General features: G+C 38.5%; 1 protein-coding gene across 1 annotated transcript in view; it reads left to right on the forward strand.

The window, feature by feature from the left end:
• The window catches only part of SMURF2 (SMAD specific E3 ubiquitin protein ligase 2), a 119,253-nt gene that overhangs the window by 44,058 nt on the left and 47,283 nt on the right, over positions 1–27,912 (forward strand). The window contains exon 2 of the mRNA XM_081219964.1: positions 25,095–25,133. Within this exon, the coding sequence (XP_081076090.1) occupies positions 25,095–25,133 (39 nt within the window). The remainder of the gene's footprint in view (positions 1–25,094; positions 25,134–27,912) is intronic.

Raw genomic sequence — 27,912 nt, forward strand, 5'->3', positions numbered from 1 at the left:
TTTTTGATGTGGACCATTTTTAAAGTCTTTATTGAATCTGTTACAGTATTGCTTCTATTTTATATTTTGGTTTTTTTGGCCGCGAGACATGTGGGATCTTAGCTCCCCAACCAGGGATCGAACCACACCCCCTGCATTGGAAGGTGGAGTCTTAACTACTGGACCGCCAGGGAAGTCCCTGTAGATATGATTTTGTCTTTTTTTTTCATGACAAGATGAAATTGTTTTCAGGTAGGTTTCTAAAACAGATTCTTCTTTATTTAATTAGTAATTTGAATGAAAAAGCCTGTGCTCTTTAAAAAATCAAGGTGAATGTGTGAAATAAACTTTAGGTAAAAGTTCCAAAGTATACTTGAAAAACATGGATATGTAAGGACCCTATGTTACTATTTAAATGTGTTTCTTAACCTAGAATCCTTTGGAAGAGCATGTGGATGAGCTTCTGAGTTTCCATAAACCCTTTAATGCCTCTGTGTGTGTGTGTGTGTGTGTGTGTGTGTGTGTGTGTGTGTAAGTACATGTTTTCATCAGATTTTCAAAGTGGCCCTTTACCACCACCATCGCATCCCCCTAAAAGTTAAGAACACTACTCTACGGCTGTGGTTTTCAAAGTGTGGTACAGAGACCAGCAGCAGCAGCGTCACCTGGGAATTTAGTCCTGGGACCCCCACTCCCAGAGAGGGGAGTCTATATATGTTGGCCCTAATCTATACTAACCTACATGATCTACACTGATGTCAATTTGCTGACAGGATTTTAGAACAGAGATATCTGTTGAATACAAAATTCTGTAAGCATGTTCATATGTTCTTGTCTGCATGGCAGTTTTATTTAACACAAATACTGTTTTGTTGATATTTAAGATTGGAACTAATATTTGAAAACATTTTGATTTATAAAATGTTAATGACTTTTGGGTTTAACATATTTTTACTTTTGGTTAAGTGCCTTTTGCTTTGAGAGTGTTTCGGTTAGTGTTGTAGATTACCTTTATTCTAATGAAGCCAGTTTTGGTTGCAAGTAACAGGAAAACAACCCACTCAGACTAACTTAACCCAAGAGACATTATTGGGAGGATACAGTTTTCCCACCTGAGGGGAATGTGCAGCCTGGCTTTAAGTGAGACAGGATCCAGGAAATGGAAAGCCTCAGGAACTTAGACAGCTGTTCCCAGTGGCCCCCTCAGGCCATTTAGAACTCTTCTGTTTCTAAGTGGTATGCTTCCTTCTTTGTAGTGGCTCTGACTCCCAATGCTAGTTTCACAGGAGAGAGGATCCGACTGGATGGATCATTGCGGATATGGTGGCTGCTCATCATCCAGTCAGCTGTGATCAGGATCACACTTTTCTTCTATGGCTCATGCTGTAGCTATAGATTACATTTTATTGAGGTAATATAATTTAATAGCATTTTGATATCCTGTTACGGTTAAAGTAGAACTACATGACTTGCATTTTGGTTAGTAGTGAGTAGTTTTCTTTTTCTCTCCATTAACTTTTCCTAAAAAATAAGCCATCATAAACTATTTAGTGAATATTGTAATTATATTGTAGATATAAAGTTGTCTAGTGGGACCATTCCATTATAATCTTGACTTATTTTTGCATGTGTTTGGATAGGCTGTGGAAACATGCATTCAAATTATAATCAAACTGTGTACACATAAGACAGTATATGTTTAGCTTATGCTTTATTTTATTTTATTTTTTATTTTATTTTATTTTTTAATTTTTTTTAAATTTTTAAAATTTTTTTGGCTGTGTTGGGTCTTCGTTTCTGTGCAAGGGCTTTCTCTAGTTGCGGCAAGCGGGGGCCACTCTTCATCGTGGTGTGCGGGCCTCTCACTGTCGTGGCCTCTCTTGTTGCGGAGCACAGGCTCCAGACGCTAAGGCTCAGCAGTTGTGGCTCATGGGCCTAGTCGCTCTGCGGCATGTGGGATCTTCCCAGACCAAGGCTCGAACCCGTGTCCCCTGCATTGGCAGGCAGATTCTCAACCACTGCGCCACCAGGGAAGCCCTAGCTTATGCTTTTTCCTTTTACATATTACAGATTTATAAAAAGATATTGGTAGGTTTCAGACGCTTTATTTTACATACATACCTACTTGGTGTTTGAGGTGTTTGTGTAAACAGGTATCAGTAGATTTTTGGTACTTTCTTTGTCAGTTTTTCTTCTGCTGCCAGTGTTGATAAGGATTTGGCATTATGCCTTTCATTTAAACTCTACATAGAAAGTTAAAATGATCATTTGAATAGAATTTGTACAGGATGATGTAAATTGCAGTATGCCATTACAGAAAGAATCTAGGAAATGCATTAGTCCTTTGCATTGGAAATTTTGCTGGGGAATACTTAACAATCTTTGGCCTTGCCGTGGAATAAGAGGGAGGAGCAGTGGAAAAAGGAAGCCTTTTGTTTACTGTAAGACAATGCAGTGAATTAGAGAGACTGCTGTTAGAACAGGAGTCTAAACATGACAAATCTAGTCAGATTCCATTGGAATGGTGAGTTATATTGTGGCTCAATCCTGAGCCCTCTTGTGGAGCTTCAGAATTTCTAAGATTTCAGTATTTTTAGTAGTTATTGAATGTGTACTTTGTGCATGGTTTTCTAAGCTCCGGGGATGCAATGGAGATCAAAAACAAGTTCTTAGCCTCATGGAGTAGGGGAAGACCTTAGGAACTGAAGGGTTAGTTAGCTTAACTAACTTAATTTTTTATATTTGAAAAACGTTGGTCTTTATTGATGTTTAAATGTGATAATCCCAGGGCTCCTTGGAGAAATGACCAATTCTAGGGCTGGGGCAGGGAACATACAAGACGAGCCTAGAGCATTTTCTAGTGTCAGAAAGTACAGAAGTGTGCCCCTTCTCACCTCAGTGATGTGGGTATGTCAAAGGATCACAGGAACCAACTGAAAGAGCTCCTAATGGCTGAAGCTGGTGCAATTTGAACAAGAAAATAAAGTAGTATTGGATTATAACCCAGCATATAAAATAAATATTTATGAGTCCATACTCATATATGATACATAAGTAAATGGAGGAGGATAGATACATTTCCTATGCAGAATTACAAATAATTTATGTAGATATTCCACTGTTAAGGAGGGGGAGAATAACTCCCTGGTCCTTAAGTGTGGGCTGCACATAGTGATTTCCTCCGAAGAGTACAGTATGGAAAGGAGGATAAAAGAGTACCTTTACAGTGGAGAAACCTTACAAACATTACTTCAGCCAGGTCAAGGTTAATATCAACAGTGATAACTCATGCTGATAATATACACCCTTGATATGATGTTATGAGAATGAGACCTTTACCTTTGTGGTCTTCCTCCCAACAACACTTAAGCCCAGAATAATCATGAGAAATCAGACAAATTCAGTAGAGGGGCATTCTACAAACTACCTGACCAGTGTTCCTCAAAACTGTCAAGGTCATGAATAACAGTAACAAAGTCTGAGACACTGTCACGTCCAAGAGGAGCCTAAGGAGACATGATGACTAAATGAAATATGGGACCCTCGGTGGGATCTTGGGACAGATAAAAGACATTATGTGAAAACTAAGGAAATCTGAATAAAATGTGAACTTACTTAATAATGTGTCAATATTGGTTCATTAAATTGTGAGAAATATACTAATGTAAAATGTTAATAATAGGATAAATGGGTGTGGAATGTATAAGAATACTGGACTATCTTTACAATTTTTCTGTAAATCAGATTATTCTAAAATAAAAGTTTATTAAATTTAGTAATTCCCAGTCAACCTTGGAAATATTTCAAAAACATGAAGTTATAAAGAATTATTTTCTTATAATTACAGTGCTTTTTATAGTTGCAGTCTTCTTTCTTATTTATGCTGGTGGCCTGTGTTTACAGACGGAGCCTATTTGGGAAACTAAATATCTTTGGCACTTTACTCTGTTAGAGTAGGTCATCAGGTACTTGAGTGACTACAGTTTTTAGAGCCTGGAAGAATGCAGAAGACCTGGGAGCTTATCCTTATTTGCACTGTTCTAAAAATAGGTAATAAATTTGGATAATATCATGTGACAGTATACCTTTTTATTGTGTATGAGAGAGAAAGCTCAATGAGATCTGTTATTAGGAAAGGGCTCCAGTAGGTAGTTGGGTCCTCTGGTAAAACAGAGTGCTTACAAATAGTTGAGGAAGCCATCCTGACTTAAAAAGATTTTTTGAACAAAAATTAGGCTCAAGGAATCAAGGAGTGAGTTTGTTTTATTATTTACCTTTTAGTTTGCTCATCCTTATACCTTGTCAGTGGTTTTTGGAGGATTTTCATTGATTCAGCAAGTATTTGAGTGCATATAATATAATAAACTGTAGGAGAGAGAAAAATAAGCCAAACTTTGTCTTCAAGAAATTTACAGCTTAATGGGACATAAAGGGAAGGGTTAGACATCGTGTGAGTATGTTTAATACAAGCAAAATGAGAAGGAACATACAAAACAACTAGAGCCAGTATTGGAAGTGCACAGGAAGGGAGAGATCAAAATCAGATTGTGAGAAAGAAGGAGAAACCAGAAAAGTTTTCACCTGGAGTTGAAATTTGATGAATGGATAAGATTTTGAGGGTCAGTAGTTAGAATAGGGACTTCCCTGGCGTTCCAGTGGTTAAGACTCTGTGCTTCCAGTGCAGGGGGCGCGGGTTAGATCCCTCGTTGGGGAACTAAGATCCTACATGTCGCATGGTACACCAAAGGGGGGAAAAAATTCCCAGTAGTTAGAATAATAGCACTTGGGGTGAGGAGAGCATTTTGAATAAAGGCAAAGGCAGAAAAGTCCTGGGCTTATTTGAGGGGACAAAGAGGATGATATTTTCAATGTAGGGGTTAATGAGAGAGAAAGAAGGGATCATGACAGCCTCTGAGTGAGGAATCTATAGAAAAAGATGGAACCTAGATTCAAAATAACCTAAGCTCATTTACTAGGTGACAGGTTAGAACGGGCCACAACTTTTGAATTGTAGTTTCCCTTTCTGTGGATTTTAGAACATAACTTCCAAACTTTTAAGGGCCAAGCAAAAGACTCTGTGCACAAATTTGGGGGGCACATTATACAATGCTGTAGATATATTATTTAAATGTGAATACTGTAAATGGAAATAGGCAGAGAGATATATGATACCTGATATAATCTGGCAACTACTTTAGGTGTTCAGGGAGAGGGAGAGATAAGAAAGACATTTGCTTTCTGGATGATTGCAAGCACGTGGTGCAGTTCACAGAACTAGGGAGGTCAAAAGGAAAAAGAGCTGGTTCAGTAGGGAAGCTGATTAATTTCATTTTGAATAAAGATAATTTCAAGGGCTGGTAAGGTATCCAATTGGGTATGTGTGGTAGGCAGTTGAAATGTGGGCTTGGATTTTGAGAGAGGAGTGAGGCTAGACATACAGATTGAGACTCATCAGTATTTACCAAAAGCTTACTAGGTACATAAACTTTCTTATTGACTGAATATTTGTGTCTGTGTCCCCCCATATTTCATATGTTGAAACCCTAACCTGGGAATTCCCTGGTGGTGCAGTGGTTAGGACTCTGCACTTCCACTGCTGGGGGCACGGGTTTGATCCCTGGTTGGGGAACTAAGATCATACAAACCAAAAAAAAAAAAAAAAGAAACCCTAATCCCCAGTGTGATGGTATAAGAAGGTGGGGCCTTTGGGAGGTAATTGTGTCATGAAGGTGGAGCCTTCATGATTGGGATTAGTGCCCTTCAAGAGAGATGATACTTCTTTTGGCAATGTGAGGATACAGCAAGAAGGTGGCTGCAAAACAGGAAGGGGATCCTCACCAGACATTGAATTTGCCTGTATCTTGATCTTGGACTTGCCAGCCTCAGAACTGTGAAAAATAAATGTTGTTTAAGCCACCCAGTCTATGTTATTTATTACAGCAGCCTGAACTAAGACAGGCTTCTCACCAGGTTGTGAGAAGATCCCTTTCTTGCTGCTTAAGGTACTTGCAACCTGATGGATTAATTTTATTTGAAATTTTAGAGTAGAAAGAATAATAATAGCTAATATTTATTGAGCACTTGCTGTATACCAGGTACTGTTCCAGGTACTGTTCCAGGTGTTTTATGTGTTTCAATTTATTTAATCTTTAAAACAACACTATGAGGTGGCTCCTAGTATTCCTCATTGTAACAGATGAGATATCTGAGGTAAAGAGGCATTAAGTAGTTGTGCAGGGTCACAAGTTAATAAGTGACAGCACCTGGTTCAAACACAGGCATTCTGACTTTTAAGTGTTTAGCTTTATATAGTGCTTATAGCTTAACACTATAGTATGCTGTCTCTGTGAATGTCTCTAGAAAAAGAGGGTAAAGGAGAGAAACCTGGGAGTGGCCAGAAAGTGAGGTAACTTTTCCCCTAGGTGTAGAATAGTGTTAAGGCTTCATTGCAACTATATTCTTGAATTTTATACTAAGGTTTCCTTCTCTTGGTGTTTTGATGAAGAAAGTAAATTATTGTATGGTTTAGATATACTAAATCAATCTCTTGAGCAGCCACCAGTTAGGAAATGGGTCTGTTTGAATGAAGGTGTCCAGTGAGGAAGGGGCAGTGGCTGTCTCCAGTAGCACTAGCCTGATAATGTTCAGTCTGCAAACTGCATTGGAGGTCCTTAAGTCATAGTGAATTTACCATCCTTATGAATGAAGGGTAGTACTTTTATGTATTTTCATCCCCAAATTGGAGAAATGAATTCAAGGAAATTTTGATTTAAGATAGCAGAAATGCTTTTAGATAGTTTCTTACAATAACAGCTTCTATAGTTTGCCTGCTACATGCCAAGTACCTAGACTACATGCTTTACATTTATTTCATGCTGAATATGTTGCTTGGCTTTAGCAGAACCTTTTTTTTTTTTAAAGCGTGTGAACTTATGCCAGAACTTGATTATTATGTTTATAAGAGAAGCTTTATTTTAAAGTTACCTCTGATCACTATAAGGTAAATATTTACAGTTGTGGCTAGAAGAAATAATATCTGTCCTTATTATGTCAAAGTAGATCATTGTTTTTGTGTTGAAAAAGTTTGCACTTAATTTTTTTAAAACTTATTTGTACACCCTAATCTTGTTTCAGCTTTATTCAGTTAAAAAGTATACTTGTTTGGGAAATTTTTTTGAGTAAAATCTTCATATGTTTGAAAAAATTTTTAAAAAGTAGTTAACATGCATATATATGGAATCTAAAAAAAAAATGGTTCTGATGAACCTAGGGGCAGGACAGGAATAAAGATGCAGACGTAGAGAATGGACCTGAGGACATGGGGAGGGGGAAGGGTAAGCTGGGACGAAGTAAGAGAGTGGCATGGACATGTATACACTACCAAATGTAAAGTAGCTAGTGGGAAGCAGCTGCATCGCATAGGATCAGCTCGGTGCTTTGTGACCACCTAGAGGGGTGGGATAGAGAGGGTGGGAGGGAGACGCAAGAGGTAGGGGATATGGGGATATATATACACTTATAGCTGATTCACTTTGTTATAAAGCAGAAACTAACACAACATTGTAAAGCAATTATACTCCAATAAAGATGTTAAAAAAAAGTAGTTACATTTCATGAAATGTAAATTTTCATGAAGTATTTGGTTAGAATCAAAGTTTGTCTGTGTTTGCCCTTGTTTTTTTTTTTTTTTTTTTTTTTTTGCGGTAGGCGGGCCTCTCACTGTCGTGGCCTCTCCCCTTGCAGAGCACAGGCTCCGGACGCGCAGGCTCAGCAGCCATGGCCCACGGGCCCAGCCGCTCCGCGGCACGTGGGATCCTCCCAGACCGGGGCACGAACCCGCGTCCCCTGCATCGGCAGGCGGACTCCCAACCACTGCGCCACCAGGGAAGCCCCTTGCCCTTGTTTTGAAAGTAGATATATATATATATATCTATGAATATGTATATATATATATTTTTTATGGTTATTATATGATTTGGCTGCATGCTCACCTGCCATAATAAGTAAGAACTTGCGAGGTGAAAAAAAAAAAAGTAGTTACTTAAAAGTTGTTTGATATGAGTGAACTGGAAGGGTCATTTTCATTTGGTTAACTTGAGAAACAGTTTTGCCTTTGATGAAATATTTAAATGGTGACTTTTTTTTGATAAGAGTATTTACCTCATTTGGTAGAACCTGTATCTTTTAATACATCATCTATATACTAATTATTAATAAATTAACTACCTGCCAGATACTAAATACGTGAAGCTAAACTTAGAGGCCAGTTTGTTTTGTAACATGCATGAAACTGATTGCCTAAAATTCCTTGATTAAACGGCACTGTAACAAGATATTTAGTTAAAAGCAGGTTTAATATGATTGTAGAGGTAAACTATAATCTATTGAAAGAGAGAAATTGCTCATCTTTTGGAGGAGGTCCTTGTGCAACCTGGGTTTCTATTAGCCGTTTTTGTGAATCTGTTTCACCAGTAATTGCTTTAGCGGGTTAAGTTCCTTTAAAAAGGAGGAGCTAACCTGACAGACTATGTTCAATTCTATATATGGTGGTTAAGAGTTTGGATTCTGTGATTAGACTCCACTTTAGCACTTACAGTGTAATCTTTGGCAAGTCTTTTATGTGTGAACCTCAATTTCTTTATCTCTAAAATGTAGGTAAGGATTTCCCTGGTGGTTCAGTGGTTAAGACTCCTCACTTCCACTGCAGGGGGCACGGGTTCAATCCCTGGTTGGGGAACTAAGATCCCACATGCTGCGTGGCCAAAAAAAAAAAAAGTAAAATGTAGGTAATGGTACTACTTAACTTCACAGAGCGGTTGGTATACACTTGCACATAGTAAATGGTCAATAAATGTTATCCAGTCTTTTTATATTCCTTACTAAAATTCCTTTTTATTTAATGTACTATTTAATAAATGGACTTTTACTCTTAACAACATATGAAGAAATATTTTCTTACCAATAAATATTTACATAATTTTTTTTTTTGCGGTACGTGGGCCTCTCACTGCTGTGGCCTCTCCCACTGCGGAGCACAGGCTCCGGACGTGCAGGCCCAGCGGCCATGGCTCACGGACCCAGATGCTCCGCAGCACGCGGGATCCTCCTGGACCGGCACGAACCCATGCCCCCTGCACCGGCAGGTGTACTCTCAACCACTGCGCCACCAGGGAAGCCCTATTTACATAATTTTAATGGCTGTGTAATATTTGCTCATGCTATTTGTCATCCTTAACTATTTCATTATTGTGTAAATAAGGTTATATCTGATATTTCTGATAAGTACAGAATTTTGTAGTAATGCTTTTTTGGGGTAATAACGCTCTTGAATATGAATCTTTGTGTAGTGCTCCTGTTTCAAGCAACAATAACGGAAACACATAAAAGAATTATATTGTGTACATGTTGTCAGTAGAACTTAAATTTTGTGTTTATGAGTTGAGATAGAGGTTGTTTCTTGGAACAGAAAGATCTAAATTGTTGTCATGTGCCCGTGATCAGGAAGGGTGTATATTGTAGACATTTTTAAAGCACTAGGCCATCCTGTTGGAATTTGTTTAGGAATGCTGTCCTCAACTTCAGTTTTATTTTACAATGTTAATATAAGTTCAGGGTAATCTACTCTGTTGAAAAAGAATCAGTACAACTTGCAGGAACAGTACTATATTATAAAATCTGTTTTTGTCGGGTGAAGGAAAATGGGATGTCTGAGTGGTTTTTTTCTTTCTTTCAAGCAGCCTCATTCCGATCAGCAGTGTAATTGGAATGCAACTCCAATCTGGAGGAGGAAAGGGAATTTTTGGCAAGAAGATACTGAGCAGTTGGGAGTTTTATTCACATTTAGCATAGGCAGCCATTCATTATGAGTACAACTCAGAGCAGCAATAGCATTCTATTTCTGCAGCTGGGATTTATACTCTGATATTATTAGATGGCGTGTTGCATATAGATAGCTCTTTTCCAACCAGAAAAAGAAATTATCAGCTTAAATGAAATGATAATATTTATTGCATCTGCACTTCTGCAAATAGTTTCTTCCAATCACTGCCTCAAATAAAATATACTAAAGGGGATTTTTATGAAATTTAAAAAAATTTCTTGAGAAAACAACAAAAAGCACTTATGGCATGATATTATACCTGACCTGCAAGCTCTGAGGGCAAAGGACTGTGTCTTACTTATCTTTGTATCTGCAGAATCTATCATTGCACTTGGCACAAAGTGGGTGTTCAGGAAATGTTAATGAAAGAGTGAAGGAGTGCTCCCTTCTCATTAAGCATCTCAATGTGGTCACGTCTGGGGACTTCCCTGGTGGGTGCAGTGGTTAAGAATCTGTCTGCCAATGCAGGGTTCACAGGTTTGAGCCCCTGGTGTGGGAGGATCCCACATGCAGCGGAGCAACTAAGCCCGTGCGCCACAACTACTGAGCCTACGCTTTAGAGCCCATGAGCCACAACTGCTGAAGCCTGTGAGCCACAACTACTGAAGCCTGTGCACCTAGAGCCCGTGCCGCGCAACAAGAGAAGCCACTGCAATGAGAAGCCCACGCACCGCAATGAAGAGTAGTCCCTGCTTGCCGCAATTAGAGAAAGCCTGTGTGCAGGATTGAAGACCCAGCACAGTCAAGAATGAATGAATGAATGAATAAATAAATAAATAAATAAATACATTAAAAAAAAGATAGTCACATAAATAAATAAATAAGTAAATAAATTTAATTATTAAAAAAAAAAAGATGGTCACATCTCCTTGTGTGTGAAATAGAGAGGAAGTTACCAGTATACCAGCAAGGCTGATCTTGCCTTATTTTGATTACCTCCTCTATCTATTTCAAACCCATCTATCTGCTGAAGAGTAGAATAGCTAGAACAGGTTTTAGGTTTTGGGAGTGTAGACATAAGAATGAGAAATGCTTTGAAGGAATTTGAGAAGGGTAGTAACATCATCAAATTAGTCTAGTAAAATTAATCTAGTGCAGATCTACAGGCTGTGTGAGACATGGTCCCTAATGGAATTTGAAGTAATGGTACTGTGCTGGTATAATGCCACATTTGTAGTTATCAGTGATGATAAATATCTGGAGTCCAGTATAATGTTTTGTTTTAGTACAGAAATTAGTGGAAGGTGATTGAATTATATTCTTAAGAATTCTGCACCTTTCTTTATAAATTATTTCAATAGAAAACTTACTAAACATTAAAAACTTTGAAATATTGATAGCTGTCTAGGAGAAAGTCTACACTTCTTAGCCTTTGTTCTGGCCCCACCCCCCCTTACAGGGTTTCTCTCCTGCTAGTCCCTTCCAGTAATTTAGTGTTTGTCAACATTATTTTTTACCTCTCTCCTGTAATAATCATTTAGAAAACAAAAATGAAAGTTCTGCACGGCTACCCTTCCCAAGCGCCACGATTCCCAATCTTGGCTCAACTTTCTATAGTTTCTGTTACAAAAAATGATAGATTTACAAATATAAATTCATGCAAATATAAATGTAAATTTATACTACAAATATAAAAATCACATTATAACATTATACATACATTCCTCAGGAGATTCTGATATATACCTCCTTAGCTGAGAATTTGTTATGGTGACAAATAGGAGTTTGTCCTAGTGAAATTCATTAATTCATTGAGCATTTACTGAGCTCTTATAATTGGTACCAAGGACAGAAAGAGCGGTGGGCTGTGGTTCTAGTGCCCAGAGTACATTCCCAAGAAAAAGAACAGTGAAGACTCCAAGGGGTAAAAATTTATTTATGTAAACAAATTAACCAAAATCTCAAATGGTGCTTGACAATTTCCTTTTAAAATTTACAAGTACGAGTTTTTGCTTCTAGGGTATAAATAATAAAAAGACTGTCTGGAGCTTTTGAGATCTAGTGTTAAAGTTAGCAGTCTGACCAATCTTGATATTTCTTTGTTTTAAATTAGTCTTGTTTCTCTGTTATCTTCCTTAGTCTCAGGGTTGCTAAAATTTCTCTTTATAAACTTTGAACCCGACTTTATAGTTCATTCTTCTCTCGATTTTTACAGTTACTCTTTAAAACTTCATCATATATTAGCAACATCTTATTTGTGATTAAAAGAAAATTTGTCAAACATGACCTGATGAGTATGTTTTAACTACAGGGAAATGATAACAATGAGATTTCATTAAGTCAAAATTATGATTACTTGCAGATTGGTAATCTGTCACATAGTATAAAAAGTCACCCTTTCAATGAAATTATTTTAGATTATTTTGGAGTTTGTTTTATTCATTTAGCATTTTACTGAGTGCCCATCAAACGCCTGGCTCAGTGTTTGCTTGGTGCAGGAAGATCCCACATGCCGCAGACATGATTTATGCTGGATAGAGTTTACCACCTTTGTAGTTATAAGCAACATTCTAAACTTAAAAACTTACAATAAAGTGTAATGAGTGCCGGTGATAAGTATGGGCTTCTGTGAAAATACAAGTGGGCAGAAGGTTGAGAGAAACACGTTCTAAAAAGCTTCCTTCCCTTTTGAGACCTAAAAGATGAGTAGGTGAAGAAGCCTGGGAAAAATGTTTCAGGCGGAGGGAATGGCACGTGAAGGCTGTGGGTGAGAGATGGAATGTATTTGAGAAAGTGAAGGTTTAGTGTGGCTGGATCTTGGACTTGGATTCTTGGAGGGGAGGGGTGGTGATGGAAGATGAGGTCAGAGAGGTAAGCAGGAGCCAGGGCCTGATGGGTTTTTAAACCAAATAGGTTTTGGGCAAGACCTTGGCAATGTTCTGAGGATGGAGGTCAGTAGAGGAGACAAGAGGGACAAGTTTCCTGAGAAAGTGGTAGGTTGGGTATGCGATCCAGAGCACAGGTGGAAAGATTGTTTTGAGGAATGTTTTAAGCATGTTTTGGAATGTTATTAGGAGGGGAAATGGATGGAAGGAATTAAATTATATTTTTAGAAAGATCACTTTAGGGGCTTCCCTGGTGGCGCAGTGGTTGAGAGTCCGCCTGCCGATGCAGGGGACACGGGTTTGTGCCCTGGTCCGGAAGGATCCCACATGCCGCGGAGCGGCTGGGCCCGTGAGCCATGGCCACTGAGGCTGTGCTTCCGGAGCCTGTGCTCCGCAACGGGAGAGGCCACAGCAGTGAGAGGCCCTCGTACCGAAGAAAAAAAAAAAAAGATCACTTTAGGTCCAGTGTGGAGAGCTGATTGGAGGCAGTTGAGGCTTAAGGCAGGGGACTGATGGGGAGGCTGTTGTAATGACCTAAACAGTAGTTGATGGTGGCCTGGACTAGGGTGATGACACTGGTAATAGGGAGAAGTGGACAGACAAAGGATATTTCAGAGGCAGAGTTGATTAGAATTGGTAATTGCCAGGAGGTGGGGAGGGGGAGGAGTAGTGAAGGTTGCTGTGGAAGTTTGTGACTAGGGCAGTGGAGTAGAAAGCAAGGATATTTATTGAAAGTAAACTGGAGAAGGAGTTTGAGGAAAGGGGGGTGGGATGGTGATTTTAATTTGAGGGCATATTTAGTGTGCCTGTGTGGACCTGGAGTTCAACAAAGAGCTAAGGGTTGGGTTTATAGATTGAGGTTTCATCAAAATAGTAAAGACCAGGGAGAATGTATGGAAAAGTGGCTCTTCAAATTTATTTTTCAAGACGGGAGGAGGAGCTTTGTCAAACTGTTAAACTGTGAACTTTCTCCCCAGAAAAGTACACATGCATATAACAGTTTTTGTTTTTATTTTGTTTTTCTTTCCCACTATGGTTTATTACAGGATATTGAATATAGTCCCCTGTGCTATACAGTAGGACCTTGTTTATCTGTTTTATATATAGTAGTTTGTATCTGCTAATCCCAAACTCCTAATTTATCCCTCCCCACCGCCTTTCTCTTTTGGTAACCATAAGTTTGTTTTCTATGTCTGTGAGTCTGTTTCTGTTTTATAAATAAGTTCATTTGTATTATATTTTATTTTTTAAAAAATATTTATTTCTTTATTTGGTTGTGCTAGGTCTTAGTTGCAGCAGGCTCCTAAGTTGTGGCTCTCGGCTCCTTAGTTGTGGCTTGCGAACTCTTAATTGCGGCATGCATGTGGGATCTAGTTCCTTGACCAGGGATCGAACCCAGGCCCCCTGCGTTGGGAGTGCAGAGTCTTAACCACTGTGCCACCAAGGAGGTCCCTGTATCATATTTTAGATTCCACATATAAGTGATAGCATATGGTATTTGTCTTTCTGCTTTACTTCACTTAATATGATAATCTCTAAGTCCATCCATGTAGTTGCAAATGGCCTTATTTCATTCTTTTTTATGGCCGAGTAGTATTCCAGAGTGTGTGTGTGTGTGTGTGTGTGTATCACATCTTTTTTCTTTCTTTTTAAAATTAATTAATTAAATTTATTTTTTATTAAAAGAATTTTTTATTTTTTAAATTTCGTATTTATTTATTTTTATACAGCAGGTTCTTATTAGTTATCCATTTTGTACATATTAGTGTATATATGTCAATCCCAATCTCCCAATCATCCCCCCACTCCCCCACCCCCCCACCCCCCCCACCACTTTCCCCCCTTGGTGTCCATACATTTGTTCTTTACATCTGTGTCTCTATTTCTGCCCTGAAAACTGGTTCATCTGTACCATTTTTCTAGCTTCCACATATATGCATTAATATACGATATTTGTTTTTCTCTTTCTGACTTACTTCACTCTGTATAACAGTCTCTAGATCCATCCACGTCTCTACAAATGACCCAATTTCGTTCCTTTTTATGGCTGAGTAATATTCCATTATATATATGTACCACATCTTCTTTATCCTCATCTGTCAATGGGCATTTAGGTTGCTTCCATGACCTGGCTATTGTAAATAGTGCTGCAATGAACATTGGGATGCATGTGTCTTTTTGAATTATGGTTTTCTCTGGGTATATGCCCAGTAGTGGGATTGCTGGGTCATATGGTAATTCTATTTTTAGTTTTTTTAAGGAACATCCATACTGTTCTCCATAGTGGCTGTATCAATTTACATTCCCACCAACAGTGCAAGAGGGTTCCCTTTTCTCCACACCCTCTCCAGCATTTGTTGTTAGTAGATTTTCTGATGATGCCCATTCTGACTGGTGTGAGGTGATACCTCACTGTAGTTTTGATTTGCATTTCTCTAATAATTAGTGACGTTGAGCAGCTTTTCATGTGCTTCTTGGCCATCTGTATGTCTTCTTTGGAGAAATGTCTATTTAGATCTTCTGCCCATTTTTGGATTGGGTTGTTTGTTTTTTTAATATTGAGCTGTATGAGCTGTTTATATATTTTAGAGATTAATCCTTTGTCCGTTGATTCGTTTGCAAATATTTTCTCCCATTCTGAGGGTTGTCTTTTCGTCTTGTTTATGGTTTCATTTGCTGTGCAAATGCTTTAAACTTTCATTAGGCCCCATTTGTTCATTTTTGTTTTTATTTCCATTACTCTAGGAGGTGGATCAAAAAATCTTGCTGTGATTTATGTCAAAGAGTGTTCTTCCTATGTTTTCCTCTAAGAGTTTTTTTTTTTTTTTTTTTTTTGTGGTACGCGGGCCTCTCACTGCTGTGGCCTCTCCCGTTGCAGAGCACAGCTTCCGGACGTACAGGCTCAGCGGCCATGGCTCACGGGCCCAGCTGCTCCGCGGCATGTGGGATCCTCCCGGACCAGGGCACGAACCCGCGTCCCCTGCATCGGCAGGCGGACTCTCAACCACTGCGCCACCAGGGAAGCCCTCCTCTAAGAGTTTTATAGTGTCCGGTTTTACATTTAGGTCTCTAATCCATTTTGAGTTTATTTTTGTGTATGGTATTAGGGAGTATTCTACTTTCATTCTTTTACGTGTAGCTGTTCAGTTTCCCCAGCACCACTTGTTGAAGAGACCATCTTTTCTCCATTGTATATCCTTGCCTCCTTTGTCATAGATTAGTTGACCATAGGTGCGTGGGTTTATCTCTGGGCTTTCTGTCATGTTCCATTGATCTATATTTCTGTTTTTGTGCCAGATACTGTCTTGATGCCAGATATTGGCTTGATTACTGTAGCCTTGTAGTATAGCTGAAGTCAGGGAGTCTGATTCCTCTAGCTCCGTTTTTTTCCTTCAAGATTGCTTGGCTCTTTGGGGTCTTTTGTGTCTCCATACAGATTTTAAGATTTTTTGTTCTAGTTCTGTAAAAAATGCCATTGATAATTTGATAGGGATTGCATTGAATCTGTAGATTGCTTTGGGTAGTAGAGTCATTTTCACAATATTGATTCTTCCAATCCAAGAACATGGTATATCTCTCCATCTGTTTGTATCATCTTTAATTTCTTTCATCAGTGTCGTATAGTTTTCTGCATACAGGTCTTTTGTCTCCCTAGGTAGGTCTATTCCTAGGTATTTTATTCTTTTTGTTGCTGTGGTAAATGGGAGTGTTTGCTTAATTTCTCTTTCAGATTTTTCACCATTAGTGTGTAGGAATGCAAGAGATTTCTGTGCATTAATTTTGTATCCTGCAACTTTACCAAATTCATTGATTAGCTCTAGTAGTTTTCTGGTGGCATCCTTAGGATTCTCTATGTATAGTATCATGTCATCTGCAAACAGTGACAGTTTTACGTCTTCTTTTCCAGTTTGTATTCCTTTTATTTCTTTTTCTTCTCTGATTGCCATGACTAGGACTTCCAAAACTATGTTGAATAATAGTTTTGAGAGTGGACATCCTTGTCTTATTCTTGATCTTAGAGGGAATGCGTTCAGTTTTTCACCATTGAGAATGATGTTTGCTATGGGTTTGTCATATATAGCCTTTATTATGTTGAGGTAGGTTCCCTCTATGCCCACTTTCTGGAGAGTTTTTATCATAAATGGGTGTTGAATTTTGTCAAAAGCTTTTTCTATATCTATTGAGATGATCATATGGTTTTTTGTTTTTTTTTACGGTACGTGGGCCTCTCACTGTTGTGGCCTCTCCTGTTGCAGAGCGTAGGCTCTGGACGCGCAGGCTCAGTCAGTGGCCATGGCTCACGGGCCTAGCCGCTCCGCGGCATGTGGGACCTTCCCAGACCGGGGCATGAACCCATGTCCCCTGCATCGGCAGGCAGACTCTCAACCACTGCACCACCAGGGAAGCCCCGATCATATGGTTTTTATTCTTCAGTTTGTTAATATGGTGTATCACGTTGATTGATTTGCGTGCATTGAAGAATCCTTGCATCCCTGGGATAAACCCCACTTGATCATGGTGTATGATCCTTTTAGTGTGTTGTTGTATTCTTTTTTTAAAAAATTAATTTATTTATTTTATTTATCTTTGGCTTCGTTGGGTCTTCGTTGCTGTGCGCAGGCTTTCTCTAGTTGCGGCGAACGGGGGCTACTCTTCATTGCACTGTGCGGGTTTCTCATTGTGGTGGCTTCTCATTGCGGAGCACGGGCTCTAGGTGCACGGGCTTCGGTAGGTGTGCCACGCAGGCTCAGTAGTTGTGGCTCCTGGACTTAGTTGCTCCGCAGCATGTGGGATCTTCCTGGACCAGGGCTCAAACCCGTGTCCCCTGCATTGGCAGGTGAGTTCTTAACCACTGCACCAGCAGGGAAGCCCGTGTTGTTGGATTCTAATTGCTAGTATTTTGTTGAGGATTTTTGCATCTATATTCATCAGTGATATTGGTCTGTAATTATCTTTTTTTTTTGTAGTATCTTTGTCTGGTTTTGGTATCAGGGTGATGGTGACCTCATAGAATGAGTTTGGGAGTGTTCCTTCCTCTGCAATTTTTTGGAAGAGTTTGAGAAGGATGGGTGTTAGCTCTTCTCTGAATGTTTGATAGAATTCATCTGTGAAGCCATCTGGTCCTGGACTTTTGTTTGTTGGAAGATTTTAAATCACAGTTTCAATTTCCTTGTGCTTGGTCTGTTCATATTTTCTATTTCTTCCTGGTTCAGTCTTGGAAGTTTATACCTTTCTAAGAATTTGTCCATTTCTTCCAGGTTGTCCATTTTATTGGCATAAAGTTGCTTGTAGTAGTCTCTTAGGATGCTTTGTATTTCTGTGGTGTCTGTTGTAACTTTTCTGTTTTCATTTCTAATTTTATTGATATATGTCCTCTCCCTCTTTTTCTTGATGAGTCTGGCTAATGGTTTATCAATTTTGTTTATCTTCCCAAAGAACCAGCTTTTACTTTTATTGATCTTTGCTATTGTTTTCTTTGTTTCTATTTCATTTATTTCTGCTCTGATCTTTATGATTTCTTTCCTTCTACTAACTTCGGGTTTTGTTTGTTTTCTTTAGTTCCTTTAGGTGTAAAGTTAGATTGTTTATTTGAGATTTTTCTTGTTTCTTGAGGTAGGCTTGTATTGCTATAAACTTCCCTCTTAGAACTGCTTTTGCTGCATCCCATAGGTTTTGGATCATTGTGTTTTTGTTGTAATTTGTCTCTAGGTATTTTTTTATTTCCTCTTTGATTTCTTCAGTGATCTCTTTGTTATTTAGTAACGTATTGTTTAGCCTCCATATGTTTGTGTTTTGTATGTTGTTTTCCCTGTGACTGATTTCTAATCTCTTAGTGTTGTGGTCAGAAAAGATGCTTGATGTGATTTCAATTTTCTTAAGTTTACTGAGGCTTGATTTGTGACCCAGGATGTGATCTGTCCTGGAGAATGTTCCATGTGCACTTGAGAAGAAAGTGTAATCTGCTTTTGGATGGAATGTCCTATAAATATCAATTAAATCTATCTAGTCTGTTGTGTCATTTAAACCTTGAGTTTCCTTATTAATTTTCTGTCTGGATGATCTGTCCATTGGTGTAAGTGAGGTGTTAAAGTCCCCCACTATTATTGTGTTACTGTCGATTTCCTCTTTTATAGCTGTTAGCAGTTGCCTTATGTGTTGAGGTGCTCCTGTGTTGGGTGCATATATATTTATAATTGTTATATCTTCTTCTTGGATTGATCCTTGATCATTATGTAGTGTCCTTCCTTGTCTCTTGTAACATTCTTTATTTTAAAGTCTATTTTATCTGATATGGGTATTGCTACTCCAGCTTTCTTTTGATTTCCATTTGCATGGAATATCTTTTTCCATCCCCTCACTTTCAGTCTGTGTGTGTTCCTAGGTCTGAAGTGGGTCTCTTGTAGACAGCATATATGGGTCTTGTTTTTGTATCCATTCAGCCAGTCTGTGTCTTTTGGTTGGAGCATTTAATCCATTCACGTTTAAGGTAATTATCGATATGTATGTTCCTATTACCATTTTCTTAATTGTTATGGGTTTGTTTTTGTAGGTCCTTTTCTCCTCTTGTGTTTCCCACTTAGAGAAGTTCCTTTAACATTTGTTGTAGAGCTGGTTTGGGGGTGCTGAATTCTCTTAGCTTTTGCTTTTCTGTAAAGCTTTTGATTTTTCTGTCGAATCTGAATGAGATCCTTGCTGGGTAGAGTAATCTTGGTTGTAGGTTCTTCCCTTTCATCACTTTAAATATATCATGCCACTCCCTTCTGGCTTGTAGAGTTTCTGCCAAGAAATCAGCTGTTAACCTTATGGGAGTTCCCTTGTATGTTACTTGTCATTTTTCCCTTGTTGCTTTCAATAATTTTTCTTTGTCTTTAAATATTGTCAGTTTGATTACTATGTGTCTTGGCATGTTCCTCCTTGGGTTTATCCTGCCTGGGACTCTCTGCACTTCCTGGACTTGGGTGGCTATTTCCTTTCCCATGTTAGGGAAGTTTTTGACTATAATCTCTTCAAGTATTTTCTCAGGTCCTTCCTCTTTCTCTTCTCCTTCTGGGACCCCTATATTGTGAATGTTGTTGCATTTAATGTTGTCCCAGTGGTCTCTTAGGCTGTCTTCTTTTCTTTTCATTCTGTTTTCTTTATTCTGTTTCTCAGCAGTGAATTCCACCATTCTGTCTTCCAGGTCAGTTATCCATTCTTCTGCCTCAGTTACTCTGCTATTGATTCCTTCTAGTATATTTTTCATTTCAATTATTGTATTGTTCATCTCTGTTTGTTCTTTAATTCTTCTAGGTGTTTGTTCTTTAATTCTTCTTGGTCTTTGTTAAACATTTCTTGCATCTTCTCGATCTTTGCCTCCATTCTTTTTCTGAGGTCCTGGATCATCTTCACTATCACTATTCTGAATTCTTTTTCTGGAAGGTTGCCTATCTCCACTTTGTTTAGTTGTTTTTCTGGGGTTTTATCTTGTTCCTTCATGTGGTACATAGTCCTCTGCCTTTTCATTTTGTATATCTTTCTGTGAATGTGGTTTTTGTTCCAGAGGCTGCAGGATTGTAGTTCTTCTTGCTTCTGCTCTATCACTTCTTTTTTATCCATTTATCTGTTGATGGACATTTAGGTTGCTTCCATGTCTTGGCTGTTGTAAATAGTGCTATGAACACTGGGGTAAATGTATCTTTTCTCATTAGTTTTCTCCAGATACATGCCCAGGTGTGGAATTGCTGAATCATATGGCAGATAATAAGTTTTTTGAGGAATCTCCGTACTGTTTCCCATAGTACCTGCACCAACTTACATTCCCACCAGTAGTGTAGGAGAGTCCCCTTTTCTCCACACCCTCTCCAGCATTTGTTATTTGTAGACTTTTTAGTGATGGCCATTTTGACCAGTGTGATATGATGCCTCATTGTAGTTTTGATTTTCATTTCTCTAATAATTAATGATGTTGAACATCTTTCCATATATCTGTTGGCCATGTGTATGTCTTCTTTGGAGAAATGTCTATTTAGATTACTGCCCTTTTTTTTTTTTTTTTTTTTTTTTTTTGCGGTACACGGGCCTCTCACTGTTGTGGCTTCTCCCGTTGTGGAGCACAGGCTCCGGATGCGCAGGCTCAGTGGCCATGGTTCACAGGCCCAGCCACTCCGTGGCATGTGGGATCTTCCCAGACCGGGGCAGGAACCTGTGTCCTCTGCATCGGCAGGCGGACTCTCAACCACTGCGCCACCAGGGAAGCCCTCTGCCCATTTTTTGATTAGGTTGTTTGATTTTTTGTTATTGAGTTGTATGAGCTGTTTGTATATTTTGGAAATTAAGCCCCTGTCAGCTGCATCGTTAGCAAATATTTTCTCCTATTCCGTAGATTGTCTTTTTGTTTTGTTTATGATTTCCTTTGCTGTGTAAAAGCTTATAAATTTGATTAGGTCCCATTTGTTTATTTTTGCTTTTATTTCTGTTGTCTTGGAGACTGACCTAATAAAACATTGGTATGATTTATGTCAGAGAATGCTTTGCCTTTGTTGTTCTCTTCTAGGAGTTTTATGGTGTTGTGTCTTATATTTAAATTTTAAGCCATTTTTTTTCTTTTTTTTTGCGTTATGTGGGCCTCTCACTGTTGTGGCCTCTCCCGTTGTGGAGCACAGGCTCCAGACACGCAGGCCCAGCGGCCATGGCTCACTGGCCTAGCCGCTCCGCGGCATGTGGGATCCTCCCAGACCGGGGCACGAACCCATGTCCCCTGCATCAGCAGGCAGGCTCTCAACCACTGCGCCACCAGGGAAGCCCTTTAAGCCATTTTAAGTTTATTTTTGTGTATGGTGTGAGGGAGTGTTCTAACTTCATTGATTTACATTTGGCTGTCCAGTTTTCCCAACACCGCTTGCTGGTGTTTTCTCCATTGTATATTCTTGCCTTCTTTGTTGACGAGTAATTGAACATAGGTTTGTGGGTTTATTTCAGGGCTCTCTATTCTGTTCCATTGATCCATATGTCTGTTTTTGGGCCAATACTGCACTGTTTTGATTACTATAGCTTTGTAGTATTGTCTGAAGTCTGGGAGCGTTATGCCTTAGGATTGCTTTGGCAATTCTGGGTCTTTTACGGTTCTATATAAATTTTAGGATTATTTGTTCTAGTTCTGTGAAAAATGTTATGGGTAATTTGATAAGGATAACATTAAATCGTAGATTGCCTTGAGTAGTATGGCCATTTTAACAGTGTTAGTTCTTCCAGTCCAAGACCATGGGATATCTTTCCATTTCTTTGAATCGTCTTCAATTTCCTTTATCAGTGTTTTATAGTTCTCAGCATATAAGTCTTTCACCTCCTTGGTCAGGTTTATTACCAAGGTTTTTTTTTTTTTGATGCAATTTTAAAGGGAATATTTTTTTTACTTGCCTTTTCTGATATTTCTTTGTTAGTATAAAGAAATGCAACAGATTTCTGTATGTTAATCTTGCATCCTGCTACCTTGCTGAGTTTATCAGTTCTAGTGGTTTTTGTGTGAGTCTTTAGAGTTTTCTATATCTAGTATCATGTCATCTGCACCAATCCTCTGTTGAATTGAAGTGGTGAGAGTGGGCATCCTTGTCTTGTTCCAGATTTTAGCAGGAAGTCTTTCAGCTTTTCACCATTGGGTATTATGTTGGCTGTGGTTTTGTCATAAATAGCTTTTATGATGTTGAGATATGTTCCCTCTGCTGTTTTTATCATGAATGGATGTTGAATTCTATCAAATGTTTTTTCTGCACCTATTAAGATGATCATGTGTTTTTTTTGTCTTTTGGTGATGTAGTGTATCACATTGATTGATTTTCATATGTTGAACCATCCTTGTGATCCTGGGATGAATCCAACTTGATCATGTGGTTTCAGTTTGCTAATATTTTGTTGAGCATATTAGCAGTTTACATATAATTCTGAGGTTTACAGGATGGATATCTGTGCTCCTTGGTTTATAGAGTAAAAGAGGACCTAAAGTAAAGCCCTGAAGAACCTCAAGTTTCATGGGTGGAGCAAAGGAAAAAGATCTGGCAGAAAAGACTCTGAATGAATTTTATGCTTGCTGTAAAACCAGGTGAATGTGGTGTTAAACAGAAACCAAAAGAAGAGAGGGGTTTTAGAAGCGGGAGTAGTCAGTAGTGGCAAATACCCCTCAGGGGTCAAGTGTGATAAAGAATGAAAAGTGTCCATTGGATGCATTTATTAATTAGGTCCCCAGGGCTTTGGAGAAGCAGTATAGGGGCAATGGTGAGAGTGGAAGCCAAATTGCAGTGGATTGAGGCATTAGTGGATATAAAGAAGTGAAGTCACAAAGTGTAGACAGTGTTTTAAAGTAGTTTCATTATGAAGGAAAAGAGGTAGGATGGTGGCTGGAGTGGGGAGGCATGGGCAAGACTTGAATATTTTTAAATACTGATGAGGCAATCGGTAGAGGAAGTGGTGGGACAAGTTCTTGAGGAAGTGGTGGGTTGGGTATGAGATCCAGAGTACAGGCAGAAGGTTGGTGTTAGGAGAGTAGACATTGCAAGTGGAAGGAAGAAAAAAAGAATGAGTGTTGAAACAGTACGTTTGTAGGTTTAGTGACAAGAAGTTGGAGGACTTCCCATATATTTTCTATTTCTTTTAAGTAGGGTGTGCATTTATTTTACATCTTGAATCTTAGGATGGTGGTTAAAAATTATGAATGCCTCATCAATACTGGAGATTATAATTTGGATTTATGTATGTGTTGTATATGTATTGATCCTGACTGTTCTGTTCAGTTTATATGATGATAATAAAAGTTTAGAGAGGAGTTCTTCTTTTTTTAAAAAAACGTTTAATCAGATCCAATTCCAGGTTCTATTTGACAACAGCACCCACCCTCTTGGTTTTCTGTCTTTTTTTTTTTTTTTTTTTTTTGGCCACACTGCACGGCATGCGGGATCTTAGTTCCCCAACCAGGGATTGAACCTGTGTCCCCTGCAGTGGAAGCACAAAGTCTTAACTACTGGACCGCCAGAGAAGTCCCTAGGGAAGAGTTCTTCTAAATCAAGTTTCTGATTTGGTACTCCGAGTTATAGCCTTAGCTTTCATGATTGAGTTTTTATGTTTTTATTATTATTATTATTATTTTTTGTGTGTGTGTGTGTGTGTGTGGTACGCGGGCCTCTCACTGTTGTGGCCTCTACCATTGCGGAGCACAGGCTCCGGACACGCAGGCTCAGCGGCCATGGCTCACGGTCCCAGCCGCTCCGCGGCATGTGGGATCCTCCCAGACCGGGGCACGAACCGTGTCCCCTGCATCGGCAGGCGGACTCTCAGCCACTGCGCCACCAGGGAAGCCCAGAGTTTTTATGTTTTTAAACTATGACAAGGCCTAAGAGACTCTGACTAGTAAATCAGTATCTTGTGCTTACTTCATAATTCTATTCATTTACTGATGGCATCTGTGTTCAAAATGATTTTTATTTGAACTTTTCAAGTGATTAGTTATATTTAGACTTGTTCCCAAGGTTTATGTTGAATGAATTTTTATACTAAACTTCCAGTAAGTGTAACTAATTGAACAGACCATTTAAACTGTGAGTAGAAGTGGGTAGAAGTTAACCCAACATTACTTTCATAGATATTTTATAAATTAAAATATGAATATTTGGAAATTGGTGGTTTCCCTTCCCTTGTAACAAGTTTGGATTAACGAAGTTAATGACTGTATAAACAGTGATTTTTAAATTGACATGCAATTCACATACTGTAAAATTCATCCCTCTAAAGCACGCAATTCAATGGTTTTAATATATTCACAAGGTTGTGCAGCCATTACTGGGTAAGTGATAATTTAATGCAAGGTAATCCAGAGAATGTGGATTTGGGATAGCTATCTCAATATATTAACTTAATTTTTGGAAGGTATAGTAGATCTCTCTTGTCATTGAGCCGATGTTTCTGTGGAGTTTAGATGGAGAGTAAATAACAGAATGTCATTTAAAAAAAAATGTCACCAGTATCAATTAAGCTTTGTTTTCTTGTGATCCTCTTCAGTATAAAATTATTTTACCGTTAAAAAAATATATATATATAAAACCGCCAGTTTACATATTTCCTCCTTAAAACTATATTTTTCCCTTGCCACCAAGCTACTCTGAGACTAGATCTTGATGGAAGACAGGAAGTGGTTCTTTATTAGAATACCAGATTTATAAACTTTCTTGCCCTCAGCTGTTACTGGTGATCATTGCTAAAGTTGCCACCACTGGTTCAACTGTCCTTTGCTAGTCTTTAATCAAAGATTGTGATCATATTTCATACCTTGCTATAGTTAGTGTTTAATTATTATTCACTGGTATTTTCAGTGTTTCAAAATGAAGCTTTGACAATGCAGTCTCACCATTTTAATTCTTCCCATGTATTTTTTGTTTCCTTTACAGTACTCTGTGCAAAAAACTTGGTGAAAAAGGATTTTTTCCGTAAGTAAATTAACTTTAAATCTTGTATGTTGTGTGTAGATTCTTTGGAAAGCCTTTTCAGAATTGTCTGGTTTAGGGATTTCTCTATTCAGAAATATACTCAGTGTTGTTTTATGAATTCTTTGATTCAGAGGCTTTTGGCATCACATGTTTTAAAGATGACTTTGTGTTCCTTAGCCCCTTTCCCTTTATCCACCGCCCCCCCATATTTGTGTGAAACGTGTGTGTAGGTGTGTATATGCAGACGAATGTAATGTATATTGAAGGTGTGCATACTACTAGATTTCTAGAAAAGGTTTGAGATTATTTCGTAAACACTTTTTCCCCTAACATTTTATAGGAAATTTTACCCATGCATTCAGGAGTCATTGGAAGGCAGAGAAGTCATTTAGCCTGCTTGGAATTTCCGGAGTATAGGAAAGAAATCTCTGCCACATTTGATCGTAGAATCTCTTATGTCTCAGACTCCAAAACAGACATTTAGTTCCCATATCTGCAGTCTCTTTGCCAATCTGTTGTGGAAAGTTTTGTGGCTTTATTTAGGATTAAGTTTTGTGAGGGAAGATTGGGAAGTACCCTTCACGTGTGTGTGTATACCCTATAATATTATACTTCACATTCGCTTTAAATTATTTTGTAAAAATGATATAATTTTTGGACTTCCCTGGTGGCTCAGTGGTTAAGAATCCGCTTACCATTGTGGTGGTCATGGGTTTGATCCCTGGCCTGGGAAGATCCCACATGCAGTGGAGCAACTAAGCCCATGCGCCACAACTACTGAGCCTGTGCTCTAGAGCCCTTGCGAGCCACAACTACTGAGCCAGCATGCCACAACTACTGAAGCCCATGTGCCTAGAGTCCATGCTCCGCAACAAGAGAAGCCACCACAATGAGAAGCTGGTGCACCGCAACAAAGAGTAGACCCTGCTCAACGCAACTAGAGAAAGCCCGCGTGCAGCAACAAGGACCCAAAGCAGCCATAAATAAATAAATATATTTTAAAAAGATGTGCTTTTCAGTAAAAAAAAAAAAAAAAAAACACACACACACAAAAGAGTCCAAGCCAGCAAAAATTTTTTTTGAATTTTTGCATTTAATTTAATTTATTTTTTTATACAGCAGGTTCTTATTAGTTATCTATTTTATACATATTAGTGTATATATGTCAGTCCCAATCTCCCAGTTCATCACACCACCACCACCCCGCCCCGCCAGTTTCTCCCCTTGGTGTCCATACGTTTTAAGCCAGCAAAATTTGATAAATAAAAATATTTGAAGTTAGATATAGAGAAGTTCATTAGATTTTTAGATTCAGGTCCTGTCAGCCAGCAAAAACTGGCTATGTATGCTGTCTAATTTAATATCTGACTTAGTTAATTTTCAAGTGTTTGATTAAAAGAAGTAATAAGCTCTTGATATATTTTTAAATCATACTTATTTCATTCCACTTGAAATTTTATTACTTACAGTCTTCCTAGAGTAGAACCTGAATTAAAGTTTATAAAATAGCGTAAACTATGTAATTGAAAAATTATGCTTATATGGGAAAGCAATTAAATAGGATAATCTGAGACATAATTAAGCAGTCCAGTTTATGTACCATGTGCCTTCTACCCCATAGCATGTCGCAGGAGGAGAGGCCAGTGACCTCTCTCCTTGCTGCCACCAATTAATGTTATCTTCACAGGCTGCTGCTGAACTACCCACCTCATCCCTGTTGCTAATAACCTAATAACCAATGTGTACTCCTTTTACCCTCCTTAAGGTTGATCCAAGGTAGGATTTATCCTAGTGGGACTGCAAAGTGGCCAATGGGATTGGATAGGCAGGAGACAAGGAGAAGAGGGAGGGAAGTGAGTAGTGCACACTCTTAGAGCTTCTTTTATACCCCCCAGGACAACTGGTCTGGTTTTAAAGACAAACTCTTCAGTTTTGTCTCCTAGCCTTCCTTCCCAAATTCTTTTCCTTCCCCTAGAGTCCCAAGACACACCTTCTCCAATAAAATATCAGATATCCTTGTCTCAGTTTTCCTAGGAAATCTAGAGGAATCTTACTCTAATTCTCTGTAAGCCCCTGAGAGCCGATTATTATCAGTTATATGATCTTTATCCTTAAGTTGTATGTGAAAAAAAGAAGGAAATCTTCCCCTTTTTTATTGTTGTAAGCAGTAAAAAAAATTGATAAAAATTCTTGAGTTGTGAGCTTGCTTCAGGGATAAGAAAACTAGGGGAAATTGTGTGATTATCTTTAAAACCCAGAATGGAAAAAACACTTGATGACCCTGGAAAGGAAAACAGGAAAGCCAATCCTGAGGCCTTCAGAAGGGACTCAGCCAAGGATGGAATATCCCGCAGGTTCACAGTGGCGGAGGTCCTCCTGCTGTGATAGATTTATATTTATTTTTGATCTGTTTATAAGTTGAGGGTTGCCCACATTAATTTCAGAGAAAGAGTTAAATAATAGTTCCTAAATCTCTTAATTAAATTTGAGTGAGAGTGTGCGTTTATTGATCAGAATGCACTTACTGATACTGTAATATAGTTGTTTTTGCTTGTAAATCAGTTTAAATCGTGTTGAATGGGAAATGTAAATTTTAATATGAAGCATGACTATAGGCTGACTATATATATGTGTGTATATATAAATATATTTAACTATAGGAAAAAATGCAGTGCCATGTGTTGTCTTTTGGAATTTGTATAATTTGAGATAATACTATTTATTCCAGGGTATCTACCTTTGCTGAGAAAAGTTTTGCTAACTCATTTTTTGGAACTAT

The sequence above is a fragment of the Mesoplodon bidens genome, assembly GCF_964165515.1.
Source record: "Mesoplodon bidens genome assembly, chromosome: 19".
Taxonomy (NCBI): Eukaryota; Metazoa; Chordata; class Mammalia; order Artiodactyla; family Ziphiidae; genus Mesoplodon; species Mesoplodon bidens.